The following is a 19,907-nucleotide window of genomic DNA, read 5'->3' as shown; positions in this document are numbered from 1 at the left end:
AATGATCTCTAAGTGAGGAGTGAGGGGGAAACAAATATCACAACAATCATTTATCACTTTCCCTGTCCTGCATCTACTTCTTCAGGTTGTTTGAACATGTCCGCCAGCCTTGCACACCATCCAGAACATTGTATGGATTATTGAAATATCCCACATTTATAGCATCCACATCCATCTCAAATCTCCCTGAGTATGCCTGGTAAATGTTATTTTGATTTATCACTTAGCTTCCTCCGACACCCTTCCTTTACCTCAGCTTGTCTGATCCTGCCAGTTTCCACTATCCCTTGTCTGCATACCAACGCATTGAGATAACACACGGCCCTTTCTTTAACACCCAGCATGCCGCAGGTAAAAGAAGCAGGGTGATTTATGCATGATGTGCTCAGTGATGATGTATTTTCTTATAAATGCTTCACCTAGTAAAAGGATTTAACTCTAGCATGAAGAAAGGGTTAACAAGAGTGGTTAAGAGTCACGTCTAATGAGATTTCTTCCTTGTACGATGTGAGGGTGTCGTTTTTTCTCATACTGATATTCTTTACAAACTGTGCTGTTGTATTTGTTGTAAAGTGTCCTTATTGTAAAGTATTTTTACTGTATGTACAGCACTTTGGCTCGACCAAAAATCGTTTTAAAAATGTGCTATATAAATAAAACTTGATTTAATTTGATTTAAAACAGATATCCTTCATCTGAAATGTTGAGAAAAACTAACATTTTTCAAAAGTTGACAAAATAAAAAGTCTGTGGTTATGTGGTTCCATTAGCTAATGTGCAAAATTACTTGAGTTTTTGCTCTTTGTTTGAATATGTCATCATGTAACATCCTCTCAACATGGCATTTCATTCCTGCTTCCCAGCTAATGGCGTTTATGTTATTTTAATGAATGACTCTTCTGTCAACACACCATGTGGCGCTTTGTCAGCTACCCTGGAGACAACGAAAGATGACAAGCCCCCAAAGCCACTGGCTCAAGCTGAACTGGGAAGTTTCTAGTGTGTCTTCAACAAACAGGCCACCCGTAGAGATGGGGCACATTTTGGGTGATTTTGCAAATGTCGGATGGAAATCCATTAAATAAACTCAGGTCTGGCATATGGAATATTTGTGAAATGGACATTTAGTCTCCTTTGTTGTATGCACTGCATTGTTCAGGACATGCCTTGTGCGCATAATCATACAGTATATTGGCAGTGAAACGAGATGGTCAATTAGAGGTTTGTGATGGGAATATAAATGTGCCCTCGGCCCTAAATGGCCAGCCAGGGCAGCCAGTTGAGCTCCGGGGTCAACGGTATATGTGGTGTTATCATACTGCAAGCCACTAATGGGCGAGTGCCCATCTGCTCCTGCACATTCAACATAATACTGCGTTCCCTGCGGCTGCATACATCCACTTGACCCGACGTGGCCGTTCGACAAAAGCAGGGTCACCCCCAACCAGGTAGGTGTCAGCGCAGATCCCGGGTCGAGGCTCGTGCACTAATGCTGTATGACAGGCGCGGGACAACCAGATAATGCTCGACAATCGGGCGGCTGGTTGTTGAGCAGCGTGGAATAGTCCTCAGATGGGGAGTTGAAGTCTGGGCCTGCAGCGAGGACCTGCTTCTCTGGCTGACAGGCTTTGTGCTCAGTTGATAGCGAGTGGGAGTTTTGCCACAAAGACTGTGACAGGCATGCATAACCATATGACCAGCTGTTGGTTGGTTGGTCCACCACTTAAATAAAAACTAAAACATAATTTAATTATAGATGGGTTCAAGTGAAATTCAGTACAGACATCCATGGTCTCCAGAGGATGAATTCCAGTAACTTTGGTGATCTCCTGACGGTTCCTGATACCGTCATCTGCAGGTAAACATTTTGACTTATTGTACATTGGGATATATCTCAACATCTATTGGATAAGAACATCATTTGGTACAGACATTCAAGGTTTCCAGACAATGTACACTTAGATTGGAAAACAGAGAAATGTAATTCAGACACTCAGGATGAATTGTGATAACTATGGTTATCCCTTATCTTTACTTCAAGCGCCATCATCAGGTCAACATGTTCTTTAAGACCAAAAATGATCATCCTAATGACATTCTCATCTGTCTCTGTTGCAATCCTCTGTTAGCCACTGTTCAGTGCTCATATGCAAATATTAGAATGATATGGTAAACTCAGTTGTTGAACATTAGAATTGCTAAACATTATTATCGACTGTCATTAGGAGGATGTGAGCATACTAATGTTTGCTTGGTCTTGTTTCTCAAAACAGAAGATTATTTCTAACCAAACTCACTTCTGTACTTTCTAAGATAGAGATATTCAACAAAAGAATAATATGTTCCGTGGCTGCCACTCCAAGTCTTGGTTGATTGAGACGTACAAGAATGTTAAAGCTCAAGATTATTCAAAACACATTCTCTAAAAAAATGTTCTTTGCAAATAATCAAACACAACATTCCTCTAGTAATCCATCTACGAGTTGCCCGGGAGAACCAACAGATCAATACGGCATTGACCTCATAAGATAATTCTGAAGGTAATTACACTCTGAGCACAAACTCTGCCTGCCCAGTCTCTTAAACTCTGCAACCACAAGCCTGTCTAAGAAAAATAAATTAACTAGCAACATGCTCTGACCGTTCTTGAGAATATTCTCAAACAGAAAAAACACGATATTACCTGACACGTTATCACAGGTAACTCCTGAGCTGGTATTACTTGGAAGTAGCTCAGGAACAATATTATGTTTTCTTCTTATGGCCTGGGTGAAAGCAGCTTGAGCCCCACAATGTGAGATATTACTTGCTAGTGTTTCACTTTTTGTGTTTTTGCCCAACACTGGCTCTGCTTGTTCTAAGTATCCTCTATCACCAAATACTTCACAGAACAAGCAGTTCCTTCATCTGGATGTTTGTTCTTTGCTAATTCTCTGTTGGCACGAAGAGAGCTGTAGTCTAACGGCAAAAACTGTGTGCAAACAGATATTTGGAGCAGACTGCAAAAAAAAAACCCGGTCAGTCCTTTCATCAAAACTATCTTTTGTATGTCTTCCTTCAACAGCAACTGTTTTAAATGTGGTACATTTACAAGCAAGGCATTTCATACAGTCAATACAGTCACACAAAAGACCAATGCACACACACAGAGATTGAATTGACTCATTCAATGAATCACAGCAGGAAAGATGGTGAGAAAGAAAATAGAGAGACCAACTGGTGAGAATAAGCTGACTGGATGCTGTGAGTGACAGAGCATCCATGTTAACTTGTCCATTTGCTATCTGTCTGTCTGTTTGGCATAAAAAGAGCAGAAAAGTGGAGAAAACAAAGTGGGGCATGATGACTGTCAGTCAAGGGTATTCATCTTTTCTAAGTGGAAGAGTGGCTGTATGATGTGAGATGATGGCAGTGGGGACGGACGGAAGTGGACCTGAAGTGGGGAAAGAAGGGGAAGAAAGGAACACTAACAGTGGGAGTGCTACATAACATTATTATGGAAACAGGTTTAAAAACAAATTCAAACTGTAATGACAGGGATAAAAGATTATATGAGGCCACATTGTTGCAGTGATGCAAACTTGCCAAACATTTCATAGATTTTGTTTCCATTTGCAATTCATCATCGTATGCCACCTGTCTTGTTTGTAGGTCAAAGGGTCTCAGCGATAATTTGACAAGGTGATAGCTGAGCTGCTCAGAGGTGTGAAGGAAGCAGTAAGTGGCACAGTTGCAGATAACAGCAACAGGTGGGGCATTGAAGTGTATTCTCACAAGGTAGCAGTCAACTTCGGCATTGGAGTTATGTTTGTTCAAGTATCCTCGTAAAAGGAAGCACTGACTCAACAGTGTGACCAGAGGAATGCTGCATGCGTTGGTCTTTCCAAACAGGAACGGCCTGCATTACTTAAGAATGAGGGGGCTTCACAGCAAATAATTACAGGCTAAATCAACCATTTACATTCCAATAGGTTAAATATGTGCTTTGAAAGCAAAGAAAATGCCATTCAAGATGAAACACGTTGGCAGCCATTACAACTTAAATGGATAATGTGAATTGTCTGCTAAAGGCAGGCCCCACTCTCACAACCCAGCCTGCAATTAAAGCAAAGCTGCTCAAGGTCAGGCTGAGTGACAGGCTGACAGACCTATAGATTACTGTCTGTCTGTGTAATCCACAGCCTTTTTACTCCCTTTGCTGACTGACGCTCTCACCCCTCCCATTTAAAACACCAGTGCCTGCTTTCATGTTTGATGGACAGATGGGACATCCTTCTCAGTGACCCTGCGACCTTCTTCTCACCCACGACTATACGGGTCGGTGTGCAGAGTACGGCTGTTTAGGGGCAGTGGGGAGAGGATGATTGTTTTTAGTAATAAATGATATATATAAATATACTTTTCAAAATGTAATTATGGGGTTGGATGGTAATGTTTTGCAGACTCAAACGACAAAGTAGTATAACAATCATTCAAGAAGAAGCAGGAAGCAAGTACAAGTTGGGGAAAAAAAACTAATGAGATAACACACAAATCACATCAAGGACTCCGGTTCTCATCAAACCTTTATGTCAATAGTACACAGCATTAACTGCACACCAGGCATGACATTGGCAAATAAGTATACCTGCTGTACCCAAATACCAACAGCAAATCAGAAAGTGGCTTTGATTTCCCATGCATGTTGATGTTGGCAGTTCTGCTCATTGAGATTAAGTATGCACACAAATGGAGATAGATAAGAAATATTGAAATTACCTTTCCAACAGTTTAACAGTGATGATGCAACACATTCAAAACCATTGAGGTAGTGTCTCATAACCATTTTAAAGAGTAGGATCGGTCAATTCCTAGCTATTTGGCTTCAGGCTCACACTTGCACTGAAAGCAACAAGTCTGTACTTAAACATCCAAAAGGAGGATGCTCAGACACAAAAGAAGGTGCTAGCTGGAAGTACCTGTTTTGATTGGAGAGTGGAAGAAAGATAGCGAGATATGAAGAGAAAAAATTAGAGGAAGGAAAGAGTCTTATCAGTTAGGAGGCAACATGCGTGACAGAGGGAAATCTTAGTCACAGTTCCTCCATCCGTCCTCACACAGGGTGTTGAAGGGGGCCAGTGATTGCACGGACACATGGAGGCTCAAAACCCTCTTATCGTACGCCTTCATACCTTCTCATAAATCAGTGCTTAGCTATCCACTCGGCACTGATAAGGCAACCAAACAGAGATTGATCCACACCAGGAATGAAAAGAAATAGTTTTTCTTCAAATGACCTCTTTTGCTCTCTCACACTCCCTTCTTCTATCTTCGTTATCTGTCTTTTATTAATCAAAACTGGACAGCAGACCAGTTTTTTTTCTTCTTTTTTCTTGGGGATTGATGGTTTAGTTTTATTTTCTCTTGTAGCTTCTCCAGCAGTCTGCTTATCATCATCTTAAGAAACACAAGAAAGTGTTTGGAGTGCTGAAGATTATCTGTTGATCGTCACACAATCAGCTCCTGCACTAAAACATTTATTAAAGCGGCAAAAGGCTATTATTCAAACAGAGTTTTAGAAGCCATCTTCAAAGCTAATTCGGTATTTTAATTTTGGGTTTGATGGTGGACATCGTTGTTGTGTTCATTGCAAATTCACGATTTTTAGTATAGAGATAACATGCTTTGAGTTTTAAATGCAATACAAATGTAGGAGACACCTATTGTCATTCTTACCCAGACTGAAGTCTGATCAGAAATCTGGGCAATATCTTTTATTTTGATTTTGATATACTTTAGTAATCCCCGTGGGGAAATTGTTTCTCTGCATTTGACCCATCCTAGTGTTAGGAGCAGTGTGCTGCCTTTTTGAACGGTGCCCAGGGAGCAGTGTGGGGAACGGTGCCTTGCTCAGGGACACCTCGGTAGCACTTGGTCTTGCCGGCACTTGAACTGGTGACCTTCCAAGCCAAGTCCCTATCGACTTCGCCACCACCGCCAATAAGGGACCTTAAAAGCAAAACCAGATGTAACAGCAAACTTAACTTTCTTGAAGAAGTCCACACCAAATTAATTACTCGTTGCGCATTATGTTTATAATGTCACAATAAGATATACTGTAAGCTCATGTTTAAATTAATTAAATGTACTCATACCTGTTAATGCAGTGATGAATATATTGATAGTTTATCGAGAAGTAATTACAACAGCACAAGTATAATTCATCTGCTGGATTTGAGCAACACTTTGCATATAATAAAATATCTTTGTAACCAAAATAAACATTCCCGATATGGCTTATAGTGACGCTAAACAATCCTGTTAAACACTACAGAAGGCAGTGTGGTGTAGTTCCTGTTGATTTTATGGTCTAATTAGCTCAAAAACACATTTCAAAGGTTTGTGACTAATTAATCATGCATAGATGGTTTAATAGAACAATGTAATCTGGCCATGGTCATGAAAAGGTACATTTCACACTTTGCCCTAATTCTTTATGGAAGTGACATTGATAGAATCAAAAGCCACACTAATGAATTCTAAGCTTTTCATACTTTGTAAATGCGATTACACTCGTACAAAGCATCATTTAAGTTGGATATCTTCCCAATGTTAAAAGACACTTTTTGTTTCCTCTGTGTGAGTGGACCACATTAAAACTCGATCTGTCAGCCGTGGATGAAAAAGTTTGTGTCTCTTGCGTTTGTGCCAGGAGGTGCCGCTTCCTCTAAGCCCTCCGAGGGGCCGTCTGTGCTCTTCCATCATTGTAGTGCGACGGAGCGCATGGTCCAGAGGAGCACATCAATTCATCTAACATGAAATCCTGCAGAACATGAAAGCCCCGGATCACAGCCAAGCTTTGAGCGATGACTGCTTCAGCATTTGTGCCAAGAGGAGGAAAAGTGAGAGACGAGAATGATGAGGGACAGAAAGAGAGAGGGAGCAGAGGGAGGAAAGGGGACAGACAGAGATGCTTTGAGCGTTAATGCCGTGCCAGTGTTGTATGCCACTCCCCCTCCGCTACCCCGGGGACATGAATGAAGTAAATGAATGATGGACCCAGCCCACACAAAACGCCCCTCTTCCATTGAGACCAAGCAGTCCATTCAAGGGGATGAGTGAGGCGTCGACACCAACAACAACAAAAACAACAGCAACATAGGAGGCCCTTGCTCCTATTTCTCATTCATACATATGTATGCCGTCACACAGACACACACATATGGCACAGATACCATGGACAACACTGCCAACATACCATTAGGGACACCTAGAGGGTTCCTGAGAACAGGGCTGACTAACAAAGCGTGGAGGCAAAGGGGTGTGAACGGGGCAGCCACGGAAAAAAAAGATCTTGGCATCACGTCAATGCAACGGCCACAGTGATCGGGGATGAGAGGCCATCTCCTCCCCTCCACAATCAGCACATTATCAGGAAGCCCATCAGAGCATGAACCCTGAGAGAAGGCCTGGAAACCTCATGTTGCACCACATTTGACCCTCCCTCCTCCTCTGGGCACTTCTCTCTTGTTCTTTCGGGACGTGATGGGTTCGGGGGGTTCTCGCCCACACAGGCGTGATGTCACTCAGAGGTCTGACCTTCAAACTCAGGCATTACTTGCCCGAAGCCACAGCAGCTAATGGAACATGGGGAATACAAATCCAATTGGAGCTGGATCAATCTGACAAGGGAGGCTTTGCTATTTAGCAAGCATGTACATCTCAAACTTTGAAGGTGGGCTTTGTAATGATGTTAGCATCTGACTGAGGGCTCAGTTTTCACCAATTAGGAATCCTGCAGAGACAATGTATGAAGAGTGTATGAAAGCAAGAGATTGAGGTAAAATATGAAATACAGCTCTGACGGTGGCAGCAGTAGGAAGAGAAATGTTCCGGCTTTTTAAATCCAATAGCGAGACACAACTACTGCAGCCTCCCACAGGATCATGGTCAGGCTCAACCACAGGCCTAATTTCTCCCATAATCACATAGACAGCTACTTGGTCTTTATCCAACATACACTGTTCACACAGCCCAGTTGATGGAATGGTCTGAATCTCCCACACCTGAAACATTCTTCAAGTTGTGGGTGCTGAGATTGCCTGAACACAACTTTGACCTTTAATTTATAAAAGGAAACACTTCCCATACAACTTTGCCAAACTGGCACAGAGCAAGCTACACTACTTTGATCATATAAACACTCTGCAAAAGGAAATATTTTTACTCTGGCTTCCCATCATTTTTCTAATGTTGATGAATAGATGTGTGGTTCACAACGCACTTTGGGATTTAGTCCAAATGTTCGTGCCAAAAACACTATTTCTTAGACAATCTCTGTGACAATCTGTAAGTGTGAATAAAGTCAGCATTTCATTGACTCTTGCAGAGGTTATTGCCGGGGCATTGGCACAGAGCGGGACAGTCAGACCCAGTCACCAGCTGAGGTAAACCATCTCAACCAACACTCTAACACCGCTAATGGGAAGCAGACACACAATTTGTCCTGAGAATGTCTTTGTGCTCCCACACTCCTTCTCATTCTCAAATCCCTCCATCTATCCACGCTCTGGCTGAGACAGCAAACCTGACACTGATGCCCTGTAGTCCATTAGCACTCTCAGAGAGCCCCGTGTGAGTCTGCTCTTTTGCTCCCTTCACATTTTCCTCCACTCACCCTATCTTCTTAACAGTCCTTACTTTGACTCTTGCACTCCCTATCTGACTCTCTCCGTCTTTCTGTCTTCTGCTTCTCTTCCTCCTTTCCTCCCGGATGATGTCTGAGCTGGAACAAGACACGATTCCCAAGTTCAACATGTCAGACTGTGTCTATAAGGAGGGGAATACGTCTGTAGTCACTCATGTGAAATTCAGATAACATTAAAGTAATGGGGCTGCGAAAAATCTCCATGGATACCAACAATAGCTTTACAGATCTCTGTACATCAGAAACACCTGTTATCACTGGTAACACAATTAAATGTATACACTGTGAGCTCTCCACCACGGAACGTTACTCCATGTCCAGCAAGGGTGCAATTTTTTGATAACTTTTTAATCAATAAATTATTGAGTAAGTCTATAAAATGTAATACATTAACGGTGAAAAACCTTAAAATCAGACCAAATAGGGACATTTAAGAGGCTAAAACAAGTAAATATGTTGCATTTTTCCATGATAAATGTCCTTTAGAAACTATTTATCTATTATCAAAATGATTGACCAACTAATCACTTGTTTCAAAACCACTGACCTAGTTTCTGCCTTAAACTAAACACAAAGCTAAAGCCAGTGACCTTATTCACACACTACGAACTCGCGTAGGGGTAATTCTTGCTTGGTATTTCAATGTCAGTAAATCAAAAACTCATAATACACTTATTGCTAGTATAAAACTGAGCCACATGAAAGAAGCTTGTTATTGAAATTGTTGACGGTGAAGGTTTACTTCAATCAAGTGCTGAAAGTCTGAAGAAGGTAAATCACTGGAGCGAGTTTAGATAGAAAATGAGGCGTTTAGTCAAAAAATTATTTCTTTATTCTATGACTTAATGAATATACAATATTGTTCCTCTAATGCCAGACATAGTTCTTATTAGGGCTGAACGATATATCGTGTCATGGCGATAACCGCGATATGCGCATGCGCGATACTCACATCGCAGGGACGTGCGATTTTATAATACTATTTTTTTCTTTTTTCTTTTTTTTTAGGACGTGCGATATTAAGTAGGTACATTAACTCAAACACTTCATGTTACAATTATTTTGCTGCTCGCTACAAAAGGAAAAGTTGCGCGGCTCTCATGTCAGGGATACTTGAGTGAGTGACATGCAGGCTCTGCATTCACAGAAAACCACCAATCACAATCATTCTTGATCAGATGACAGCAGGCCCGGCCCCGCTAGTTTGCAGACCATCAAAACACCGGTAAAAAATGAGCGATGCAGAGGAGGACAATACCGGCGAGAATGAAGATTTACTTCCAAAAAGAAAAGCAACATCTGCCATCTGGAACTATTTTCGATACAAAAAGGTTCTTCTCTTCTTCATTCACAGATGAACCCCCTTATTTGAGGGTAAGCAACATGCATTATCATGACATGTTAGATCATGACTTAAGGTATGATGAGTCAACCAGTTAAGATCCAGACGTCATCCGGTTAAATATAGTTAAAAAAAAACGTAATATATATCGCAGGGGAAAAGAATATCGCAATGTCATTTTTTTTCAATATCGTGCAGCCCTAGTTCTTATAAACATTACCTGCACTTATGGCGCTACATATACACACACACAGTATATGTAGCTCCACACTACCTAGTGTGTGTCCCCAGTAGTTTTCCCACCACAAGTGTTCACACCGGCCACCATTTGAACGAGGTCAAAGGCACTGCAGTAACAGGATCCCAACACTGACAGACAAATGATAATGAATGATAGCTGTCTGAGTAAACAAGTGGAGGGGTGCCCTTGACCCACTGTCACCTTCATTTTAGTCCGGGCTACAACAACCTCCCTCCCCTCGACTCCCATACCTCAGCCACATCTGGTTGGCATGGTTGGAACCTCCAACAAGAGAAACCAATCCTTCACTTAACTCTCCAACCTTCCTTCACACTTTCACAAAACCACACTGTGGCCTTTTAAAAGTCTATTGTTTTAGCAAATGTATTTTTTTTGTCTTAACTAAGCCCTGAAGCCTCCATGCCGCTTCACTTCAAGATCTCCTGAAGCAGACGAGGCAGCAGACATCAGGGGAAATAAGCACAATGCTGTGATTACATTGCACCTCTCCCCTCTGTTGAAAATCATCTCAACGTGATTCGATTTGTGAGGAGTGACAGGTAGATGCTGCTATGGCAACACAACCAAATCAGTGTCATACAGCTCTTTACAGACACTCTGCAAGCATGTGTGCACACTCAAGCATGTACACACAAACAAGACAGCAAGCATATGGACTTGACATGAATGTTCAAAGACTCTCCCATTACTCTCCGTCACTATGAATCCTAAGAAAATACTCTCTTGTAAAAGCAATGACAGACTCTGTTTCTTAATGTTGTCATCAAACATCCTGCAGTTGGTTAGGTTGATCACAGCCTGCATAATAACCTGCCTCTAATAATGACTAAAAATCACACCTCAATAATTATGGGCACTGTAAAGTACTCAGAACAATTATCGAGACATCATCCTCATGTAACTCTGTAGCTTACATTTATCTTCAGCCAGATTTCAATCCAAAAATGTATTGGGTGAAAACAAAGAGACTGAAACATACACCAGGATAGGGCTGCTCGATTATGGCAAAAATCATAATCTCGATTATTTGGGTCAATAATAGTAATTGCGATTATTAAATGCGATTATTCATTGACTTTGAAAACATCCATTTATTGGAGACATTTTTTTGAACAGCATGTTTTTAACAGTTGATTACCCTGAACTTTAAGTATAATTCAACTGAAAACCCCCCCCCAAAAAAAAAAAAAAAAAAAGTCATAATAATAATAAAAAATTATTGTTTTATTTCGATTAAGTTGTTTTCGGAATCGTTGCAAGCCATAATCATAATCGCGATAAAAATACGATTCATTGAGCATCCCTAAACCAGGATACACCGTCTACCGCACACACACATTTATCACAGCATGTTTCACCCGCTGCTGAGTGTTACCCCCCCTTTACACAACAGGCAGAAAACTGGAAGGGCTATTTATCGAGCGTGCCAAAGCTTCCCCTACATGTAGTAAATCATTGAAGTGCAAGATCTCTGACAGAAAACTTAAAACACAGAATGTTTAAAGTAAAATCCTGAAATTCTCTGGATACATTGTTAGGTGACTGTGATTAGTTGGAGCAGCTGGATGGGAATGAATATATATATATATCTATCATCAGAGCAAACGATGAGGAGGTTTGTTTGAAAATGTAATAAAAAGTGAAAGGTATCTCACAACTCTGCATGCATGATAAGGATCCAAGTCATAAACCTTTAGTATCATTACACTAAACATGCTTTTGCAAAACGAGGAACATTGATGCTTTTCTTAGTTTTAAGTTGCATGTGAAAGTATAGTAGTTTGCATGACTAATAAACATGTGTTGACAGCTAATATACATTAGTCTTTTTAACACACTCTAAAGGTTCACCTCTTGTCATATACCAACATCCTTCCCTCAATCATTACTGAATATTTTCACTATGCATGTTTGTTAGTAGCTGCAACACATCTCGCAGAGGAAGAAAAGCTTATTCTGAGATAAGTAGATCTCCTCCTCCCCCGTACAAAATAATAAAATCTATGATTAAAATGCCTATTAGCTAGAGTCTGGAATAATAAATAGCGGAGTGATTACGGTTTCATGTGGATGTTGTGCATTTGTATCACCGCAGGGGGAGATTCCCAGCATTAACAAGTGCATGGGCTCTGCAGCCAGCTTTGAAAAACGATTAGAAGGAGGAAATATTTCGCAGCAAACTGTTTTCACTTAGTGAATCGCTTACTCAATGCATTTCTCTTTAAAAAAGGGTGGGGGAGCCAGCAATTATTGCGTGAAAACGAGAAAAAGAGCTACATTGGAGACAGATTATTTCCTTTCAGATCTGCGATCTAACTTCTGCACTTACGTTTCCTGAGCTGGTATGGAAAACCTTTCAGCACATACATCCACCCACTCCTCTCCTATATTTCCCTTATATATTCCCCTGCTCCCTCACCTTTGTGTCTTCCTCTTAAGGAAAGTCTGGGCACTTTAGAGACCCCCCCCCCCTCTCCCCTTTCCCATTTTGAGTGTACAGAAACAGCTGCTGTGGGCGGCACACTGGGTGCTCTCCTCCCTCACCTCACACTGCCAAACTCTTATCAACAAGCAAATAGAGAGGGTATGAGTGTAGAGTAAAGGCAGAGGAGGAGGAGGACGAGGCAGAGAAGGAGCGGGAGATAAAAAGAGAAAGAAACAGACAGGAAGGACACTATATTTAGCACTGGAGCTGTCGCCTTCTGTTTTTCTCTCCTGAATAATCATAGTTTGACAGCATGTATCCTGCAGAGCAGAGGTTGCTCTCTGCTCTGCCCCTCATCCACCGGCAGCATCTCTAGAGAGAAAGTAGCAAAGTATTGTAGTAATTGCTGCGGGCTTGCGTGCCGCAGCCCCCAAACATTTTTCTGTGGAAAATGTTTTCAGTGCCCTGACATTCTCTAATGGAGATCATCGGGAAGGGAGGCAGCTTTGGACTGCTTTGCCACTAGTTACAATGTTGCATATCTTATGCATACCAAGAGAACAAACTGCAACCATGTACGACAAACGAGGAGCAACGTGACTAAGTGACATTTCTAAAATGCAGTCTTCCTTCCATAAGTTCTAGGAATTGAGCACATGTAGGACAGGGAGAGTGAAAGGCTGTGGTGATGATGATTATCTGTTGGGAAGAAGTAAACAAGCTCAGCTGGTATAGTAGGTAGGCCCAAACATTGGTTGTTGCTATGTCTTTTATGTTTAAAAAATCCCAGCAACAGAATAATCATTTCCATTAAGGACAAACATGACAACACAAAATCCCCATGTACTGTAAACCATCAGGTGTAAAACTATGCAAAAACAATCTATCTCTATTCCCCGAAGCCTTTATATTATTGACCACCTCTATACCCTACTACATTGGGCAAAGCAATAACATTAGCACCTGACACTGTAGACAATTACTTTCATCATTGCGTATTGCCAATAAATTCATGATAACATTAAGGCAATCTCCCAAGGATAGTTTGCTTTGCAATACATGTCTCATTATGTTTAACATCTCTGATGATGCATGTAATATAATGCACGATAACCTGAAATGAGGTCTGATCATATGGCTAATTGATGAAATGTTTCAGCTTAACAGCAGAAAGGCTTCTGGGTTAATAGAACAAGCAATCTCTCTTGTGATTAGCCAGCAGTAGCCCGTTACATGCAGCCTCTTCACCATTGTTTGAAGGAGCCAGATAAAGACAACGGAGGCAGCTCAAACATATGTGTGTTTGCATGAATGACTATGTATGTTTATATTCTTTGCTTCTGATGGATTGCTATATCAAGAAGCTTGTCTGTCAGGTTTGTCTGGACTTTAACAGCCAGACTAAAGATCAATCCAAGGTAGCCAGGGGTCATGTGCCAGCAGACAGGTTAGCTGTCCATAAGCTTTCAGCAGCCCATTGATTTCTGAGACTTAATTGCAGCAAGGCTTGTCTGAGGCACTTTGTTCTGTGTCTGGTGTAAAGTGAGGAGGCTGGGCAAGGTGCGAGGAGATAAACTTAGCTTTGGTATCCCTCTTACAGTCTGGAGAATGTAAGGTGTAATGTCTCAGGGCAAGATGAAGATGAGCAGGACCAAAATAGTTTCTCTTTCACGTCAAGAGAACATCAACAGTGAGACCACCTATATAGTGGAATGTCACACTCGTATAACTAGAGGAAGACAAAGGGCTTTTCTCATGTGCTATATATACGCATAAATCTGCCTATAGGACATAATCTCTGGAGGATGAGGTCTATTGTTTTAGAGAAAAAGCAGGAAAGTTCAAGCTCTGTAGCAACTGCTAATTATTCAGAGGGTAAAGAGGTGGAGACATCTCACCATCTTAACCCTGAAAACTGGAGAGATAGATGAGACGATAGTGAAGTCTTTGTTGCAGACTGACAATCATCGACGCATTACGTGGGACAAAAAGACAGTCCAGGAAAGTACAGAGGCGGGAGTAACCTTAAGATCATTCCTCAAAATTGCCTGGCTTTGTCTGGCTTTCTTCCCAGAGCTAACCTTGCACCCAGGTGTTCAACCGAGGTCTGAAGCGGCCAAAGGAAAACAAAGTTAAACACTTTCAAATGGGCCCGGGGATTAGCGTAACAAGCTATTACTTGTTAATATGGTGCCATTCTCCCACAGTTTGAGGGCAGTTAACCTCGGCTGTGACTGGCTTCTGTTTAAAGGGTCACAACCTCACAGAGCCCCACGCACTAAAATAGCACGTGATTATAGACCTTGTTTAAAAGTAAATATAGGAGTTTTCAGCAGCTGATCTAAGTCACCCTTTAGAAAGTCCTTTATGAGAGAGAGAGTACACCTTCATAACTCTGACCTTTTGTTTACATAACCTCATCCGCACTTACCTAAGCTAACCCTAACAACTACATAATTTAACATTTTTAATTCAACTTACACTTTTAGATGTATGTACAAGAAGGTAAGTTAAGCACTTAGTATAGCATGGTGTTAAACTATACTATTTTTGGGAAATGCACAATGTATAGTTTGATAGCTGCATTGCAGTGTGGTGTTTTGTAAGTGTGTGTGTTTAGGTTTGTAAGTCTTTTGAAGTCTGGGTTGATGATCTATCCCTATGAGCTTTGAATGGGCATTCCTTTGGTCTTAGCCTCTGTTTGCTCCCCTTATCACAGTTAATAACTCAGCTTACACAAACACACTCAGTGGCTTCTTTAGGAACCTCAAAAGACAGAATTATCAGCTTTGGTTGCTTATGGCTGTTTACTTAGTAAACCTTAAGTCATCTCGTGGTTAAATGCACTTAATAGATTTTTTTTTCAATTTGGGAAACCTGTATAGAGCTTGAATTTTGAACGAGAATACAAATAGAATATTAAAAATGAATTGCAAGTGCACATAATTACCTAGTTAAGTATATTTATTGTATTGAACAGAAAAATAATTATCAGATCAATTTAAATAAAAATATGTACAAAAATTAAGTAGTAATAAAGCAGGAGCCAAATGCCACATTGAAGGATGTTCTTCAGACTTTAAAATGTTTACCTGATACGCCATTGTGATATTACACATGATCTGATTTGTCTGGGCTTTTATACATGTTCCAGGAAAACACACAAACCGTACAGAAGAGCAGTGTACGTAGAATTGAAGTTCTGTGTAAGTGTTCATGGCAGATTGTCACACTTTAATGCAGAACTAATACTGTGTACAGATGTTATCCTTTTTCTTTAAAAGAAAATGTGTGTGCATCTATGCATATAACCCCTTGTTTGTTTCTCTGATCAAGGGCAAATAATTGAAAAGCAAAGACAGAGTGTTGGATCATTTGTGGAAAAGTTTTGGATTTCAGCCAAAGGCAGCAACCTCTTCTCTGCAGCTTTATAAAATGCAAATAATCAGTGGGAAGTGATACTTTGTGTAACCTTTATAGATAAACATGTGAAGCTGGGTCACAGACAGAAGCACACTCAACAACGAAGTACCAAAAAGATAAATATATATATATTTTAGCAGCTACAGTCGGCAGCCCACATTTTAAGTTTGTCTCTTTGTTTTGTTTAATAATCAAAGCAGCTCATTAAAATTTACTTGGATATGTTATCTGAAGCCTTTATTAAAACACATCTGTATGCCAGCACTAGACACATATCATTAAACCTAAAGCCAATTATTTGGATAAGTACATTTGTACATAATGTTGTTCATTACATAGGTATGCTGCAGAATGGGAAGAAGTTTGACATGTTTGGGGCACATCCAAAATTAATAAAAACACATTATAGCTTTTCCCAGAAGTACAGTAGGGTGCATAACCAATACAATCAGGGGATGCATAGCTTAGGGTGCATTTCTATTCTCCAGCAATCTGAAGTTGCTCTGCAGGGCATAAAGTAACCTCCACAACTAATTAAAAACAAAAAGGAACTCAATTAAAAGACGTAGAAAATAAATGAACTATTTTCTGCCAAGTAAATGTGAAGCGAGTGGAGGGTGAAATCCAACTGGATTAGAGACAGCGAGAAAGTGATGGGATGGTGAGAGAGAAAACAAACAGGTGAGCAAAATATATAGGGAGTAGAAACTTGGTAAGTGTAGAAAATGAAGAATTTCAAAACAGTGATTTACAGAGACCTCCAGTTCCCATTCAGTGTTGCTAACTGTTCCACTCGACACAGAGGTGGGATCTGACATTTGATGACCTCATGACGGATGCTTATAAAAGTCTACTTGAGAGGCAGAAGCGCTATAAAATCATTAGATATTTACATGGACACGATGGCCTTGCTAGCGCTGGGCCGACAAAGCACCGGAGACTGCACCGCTGAGACCTATTTTAACGGGACAGTTCAACACACACAGGGTCTCATGTGGCACTCGCAAACATTCATAACATGCTGGATCTGATCCCCGAGTGTGTGCCCAGCCAAGTGTTAAATCTGACTTGATTTCTGAAGGGAGCCGAGGTCGCACAAAGGCCTGTTTGGGGAACTAATATCAGCCAAGCAATTAAATAAAGAAATGTTCTCTGTCCTGAACGGTCAGGACAATCAGCAGCACATCTCCTCTGCCCTCTCATCACGCCTCACAATCAAACTCTCTGTCAGCCAGCGAAGGAATAAGTGCCAAGCCCTCCTGAATATAGCTAGTGCCAGTAGTTTACCCATAACAAGACCAAGAAATAAAAGACTGCTGAAAGTAGCAACCATCAGACAGGTGATCTTGTCTGTATAAATCCAGAATTAAACAAACTGGGTCACAGATGCAGCAAGCATTTTAGCGCCTTACCTTTGAAGGACAGGAAGATCCTGGGAGCAGAGAGGGGCTCGTTGGGGCCGGGCAGCGCCCCGGATGATAGGGCCAGCAGGGCCATTACCCAGCACAGTTTGTCCCACAACATGGTTCCTCAGTTTTTTAACAGAGGAGAAGGAGAGCCCAGAAGCTGAGGGAGAGAGAGGAAAGCATTAGACAATGAGTCTCCCTCAAAAAATAACTGCAGCGACCAATTCTCAGCCACTGACCTTCAGTCTTAACGATTTGGTACTCAAGTCATACACTGACAACACAGAAAATCAAGCAGGGACTAAGAAACAAAGCGTCAAACTAGTTGTGTAGCCTCCTTTTATCTGTTTATTTAGATATTCTTATAAGGAATCAAAATGCCTTGAATTTTGATTATATTATGTTCAAAGAAACAAGTAGGCATAACTTAACCCAAATCTTTAAAACCAGAGAGTTTGGAAAGAAACTGCTGGTTCAGCATTGGTTTTCCATCATTGCTAGATTTCCTGTGGAAGCTCTCATTGTAATGTGACTCTCCTCATCGCCCACAGTTATTCTTGCATGGTCTGCCTCTGTGCTGTGAGGGCAGCAGTGTGAATGGACGGATTCTCCTTCAGCTGGGAGAGCCAGAAGGAGCCACCGCGCGCTGCCCTCCCATACTTGTAATACACCGGACACAAAAAGTGTTTGCAAAAGCAGCAAATAACTAGGAAAGGATTGTTTTTCTGCTACCATTATATAACAATAACTTCATTTCAGCAGTAGTACACCGAGCCTGGCGCGCACTGGCCGGGCTCAAATCACAAAGCACATCAACATGCTGAGATGAGGCACAAAGGGAGATGAAGTTAATAATATCCCCATAAAAGGATCTAAAGACGCTCCAAATTATCAGCGGGAGGCCGAGGTGACAAACAAAAAGCTTGCACAGAGAATCGACTGTGCCACGTTTGGAGACAATACAACGATTTTACAGTAGCGCACAGTGCTTTGCTGTAATTATCCATGCATGGTATGATCTTCTCGTAAACGTGGATCTGAGTCTGAGGTCAAACTGTCAGTGAGGGTTTAAGATCAAGTTCCACATTGAGCCCAAAGGCATAACTCCAAAGCAGACCGTTAACCAAAATAAAGCGTGACTGGGCTTTGAGTTATGAGGACATGAATATGAACCACGTGTCATTTATAAGAGGATTTTAAGATTGTCAAAAGTAGCGTTGAGGACAAGTGACATGCATTCAATCATGGCGGATAGCAGATTATGAAGATACAGCATCACATGCAGAAAGAACTTTCAGTGCCCTCTTAACTCACATTGTCCACTGAACACACGCACACAAATAGTGGTCTTTTCTCTTGCAGCTTTTGAATTTGTAGTATCGGTCATTTAAAACTACCTCCCAGGCGCCAAAAAAGCACGCTTAAAACAAAATGACATGCCAACTTAACTTTGATGATTGGAAATATATCGTTCCAATTATTCAGGACAAAATCATATCACATAATTAAAAAGAAAACAAATAATTTCAATTATTGGAGCCCTAATCTTGCACAAGCAGCCTTCATAATTTGTGTTGCACAAAATGTGTCTCCCTGATTTATGAGCACATCTGTCTCCATAGAAAAATTAATCTGACATCAAAACAGCATTTAGATTTGAACCAACCTTCTAGTTCCGTCCAGTGACTATTGGGATAAAGCTGGCCAACATTTAAAACCATCCACCCCGGATCCTTTGAGCTCCTCTGTCCGCACGCAGTGACTATCAGTGTATCCGCCGCAGATCCTGCACGATTATCCACAGAGCCAAACAAAGCTGGGATTTAAATGAACTTGACGCAGCCGCCTTAACTTGAAGTGATCTCTAAATCGCATCAACAGATTCTGTATTGTCCACTGAATGAGGTGAGAAACAAAGAGTTGTTCCTGGAGAAGAGTGGCAGAGAACCGTCTTCCATGCACAGCTACGCTCAAGTGAGTGAAGCAGGAAAGCAGTCTCTGCAGGTGGATCCGCGGAGGTCTCCCGGCGCTGGACACACCCATGGGGGAGGGAACCTACCTTAGCATCCCAGCGCTCCGTCCCGCCCCGAAATCTAGCACAAAACAGGTCAGCTTTGCATCATCTGACTCCAGAGGTAAACTCTAAACTGAAATGATGAATATATTTGGGTAAAGGGCAGCTTGTAGAGATGTGAAATATGTCATGTTCACTTCATTAGGGGAAGGCGTCCAAAATGTTCTGCCATATCAAAACTCAAATATATTCCCTTTAAACATCTGGTTTTGAAATCTTAGTTTAATTACTTTATAGGGATTTTGCAACTGATATTAAGTTTCTTAGTGTTACCCACTGACTAATAATT

General features: G+C 41.2%; 1 protein-coding gene across 1 annotated transcript in view; it reads right to left on the bottom strand.

Annotated features, from left to right (window-relative positions):
- The window catches only part of sema3fa (sema domain, immunoglobulin domain (Ig), short basic domain, secreted, (semaphorin) 3Fa), a 50,381-nt gene extending 30,777 nt beyond the window's left edge, over positions 1–19,604 (bottom strand). Inside the window, 2 exon segments of the mRNA XM_079682184.1 lie at positions 17,551–17,704; positions 19,211–19,604. Coding sequence (XP_079538310.1) covers positions 17,551–17,662 — 112 coding nt within the window. The 5' untranslated portion in view covers positions 17,663–17,704; positions 19,211–19,604.
- Positions 19,605–19,907: the final 303 nt, after the last annotated feature.

The sequence above is a fragment of the Notothenia rossii genome, assembly GCF_949606895.1.
Source record: "Notothenia rossii genome assembly, chromosome: 5".
Taxonomy (NCBI): domain Eukaryota; kingdom Metazoa; phylum Chordata; class Actinopteri; order Perciformes; family Nototheniidae; genus Notothenia; species Notothenia rossii.
This window is presented reverse-complemented; position numbering and strand designations above follow the sequence as displayed.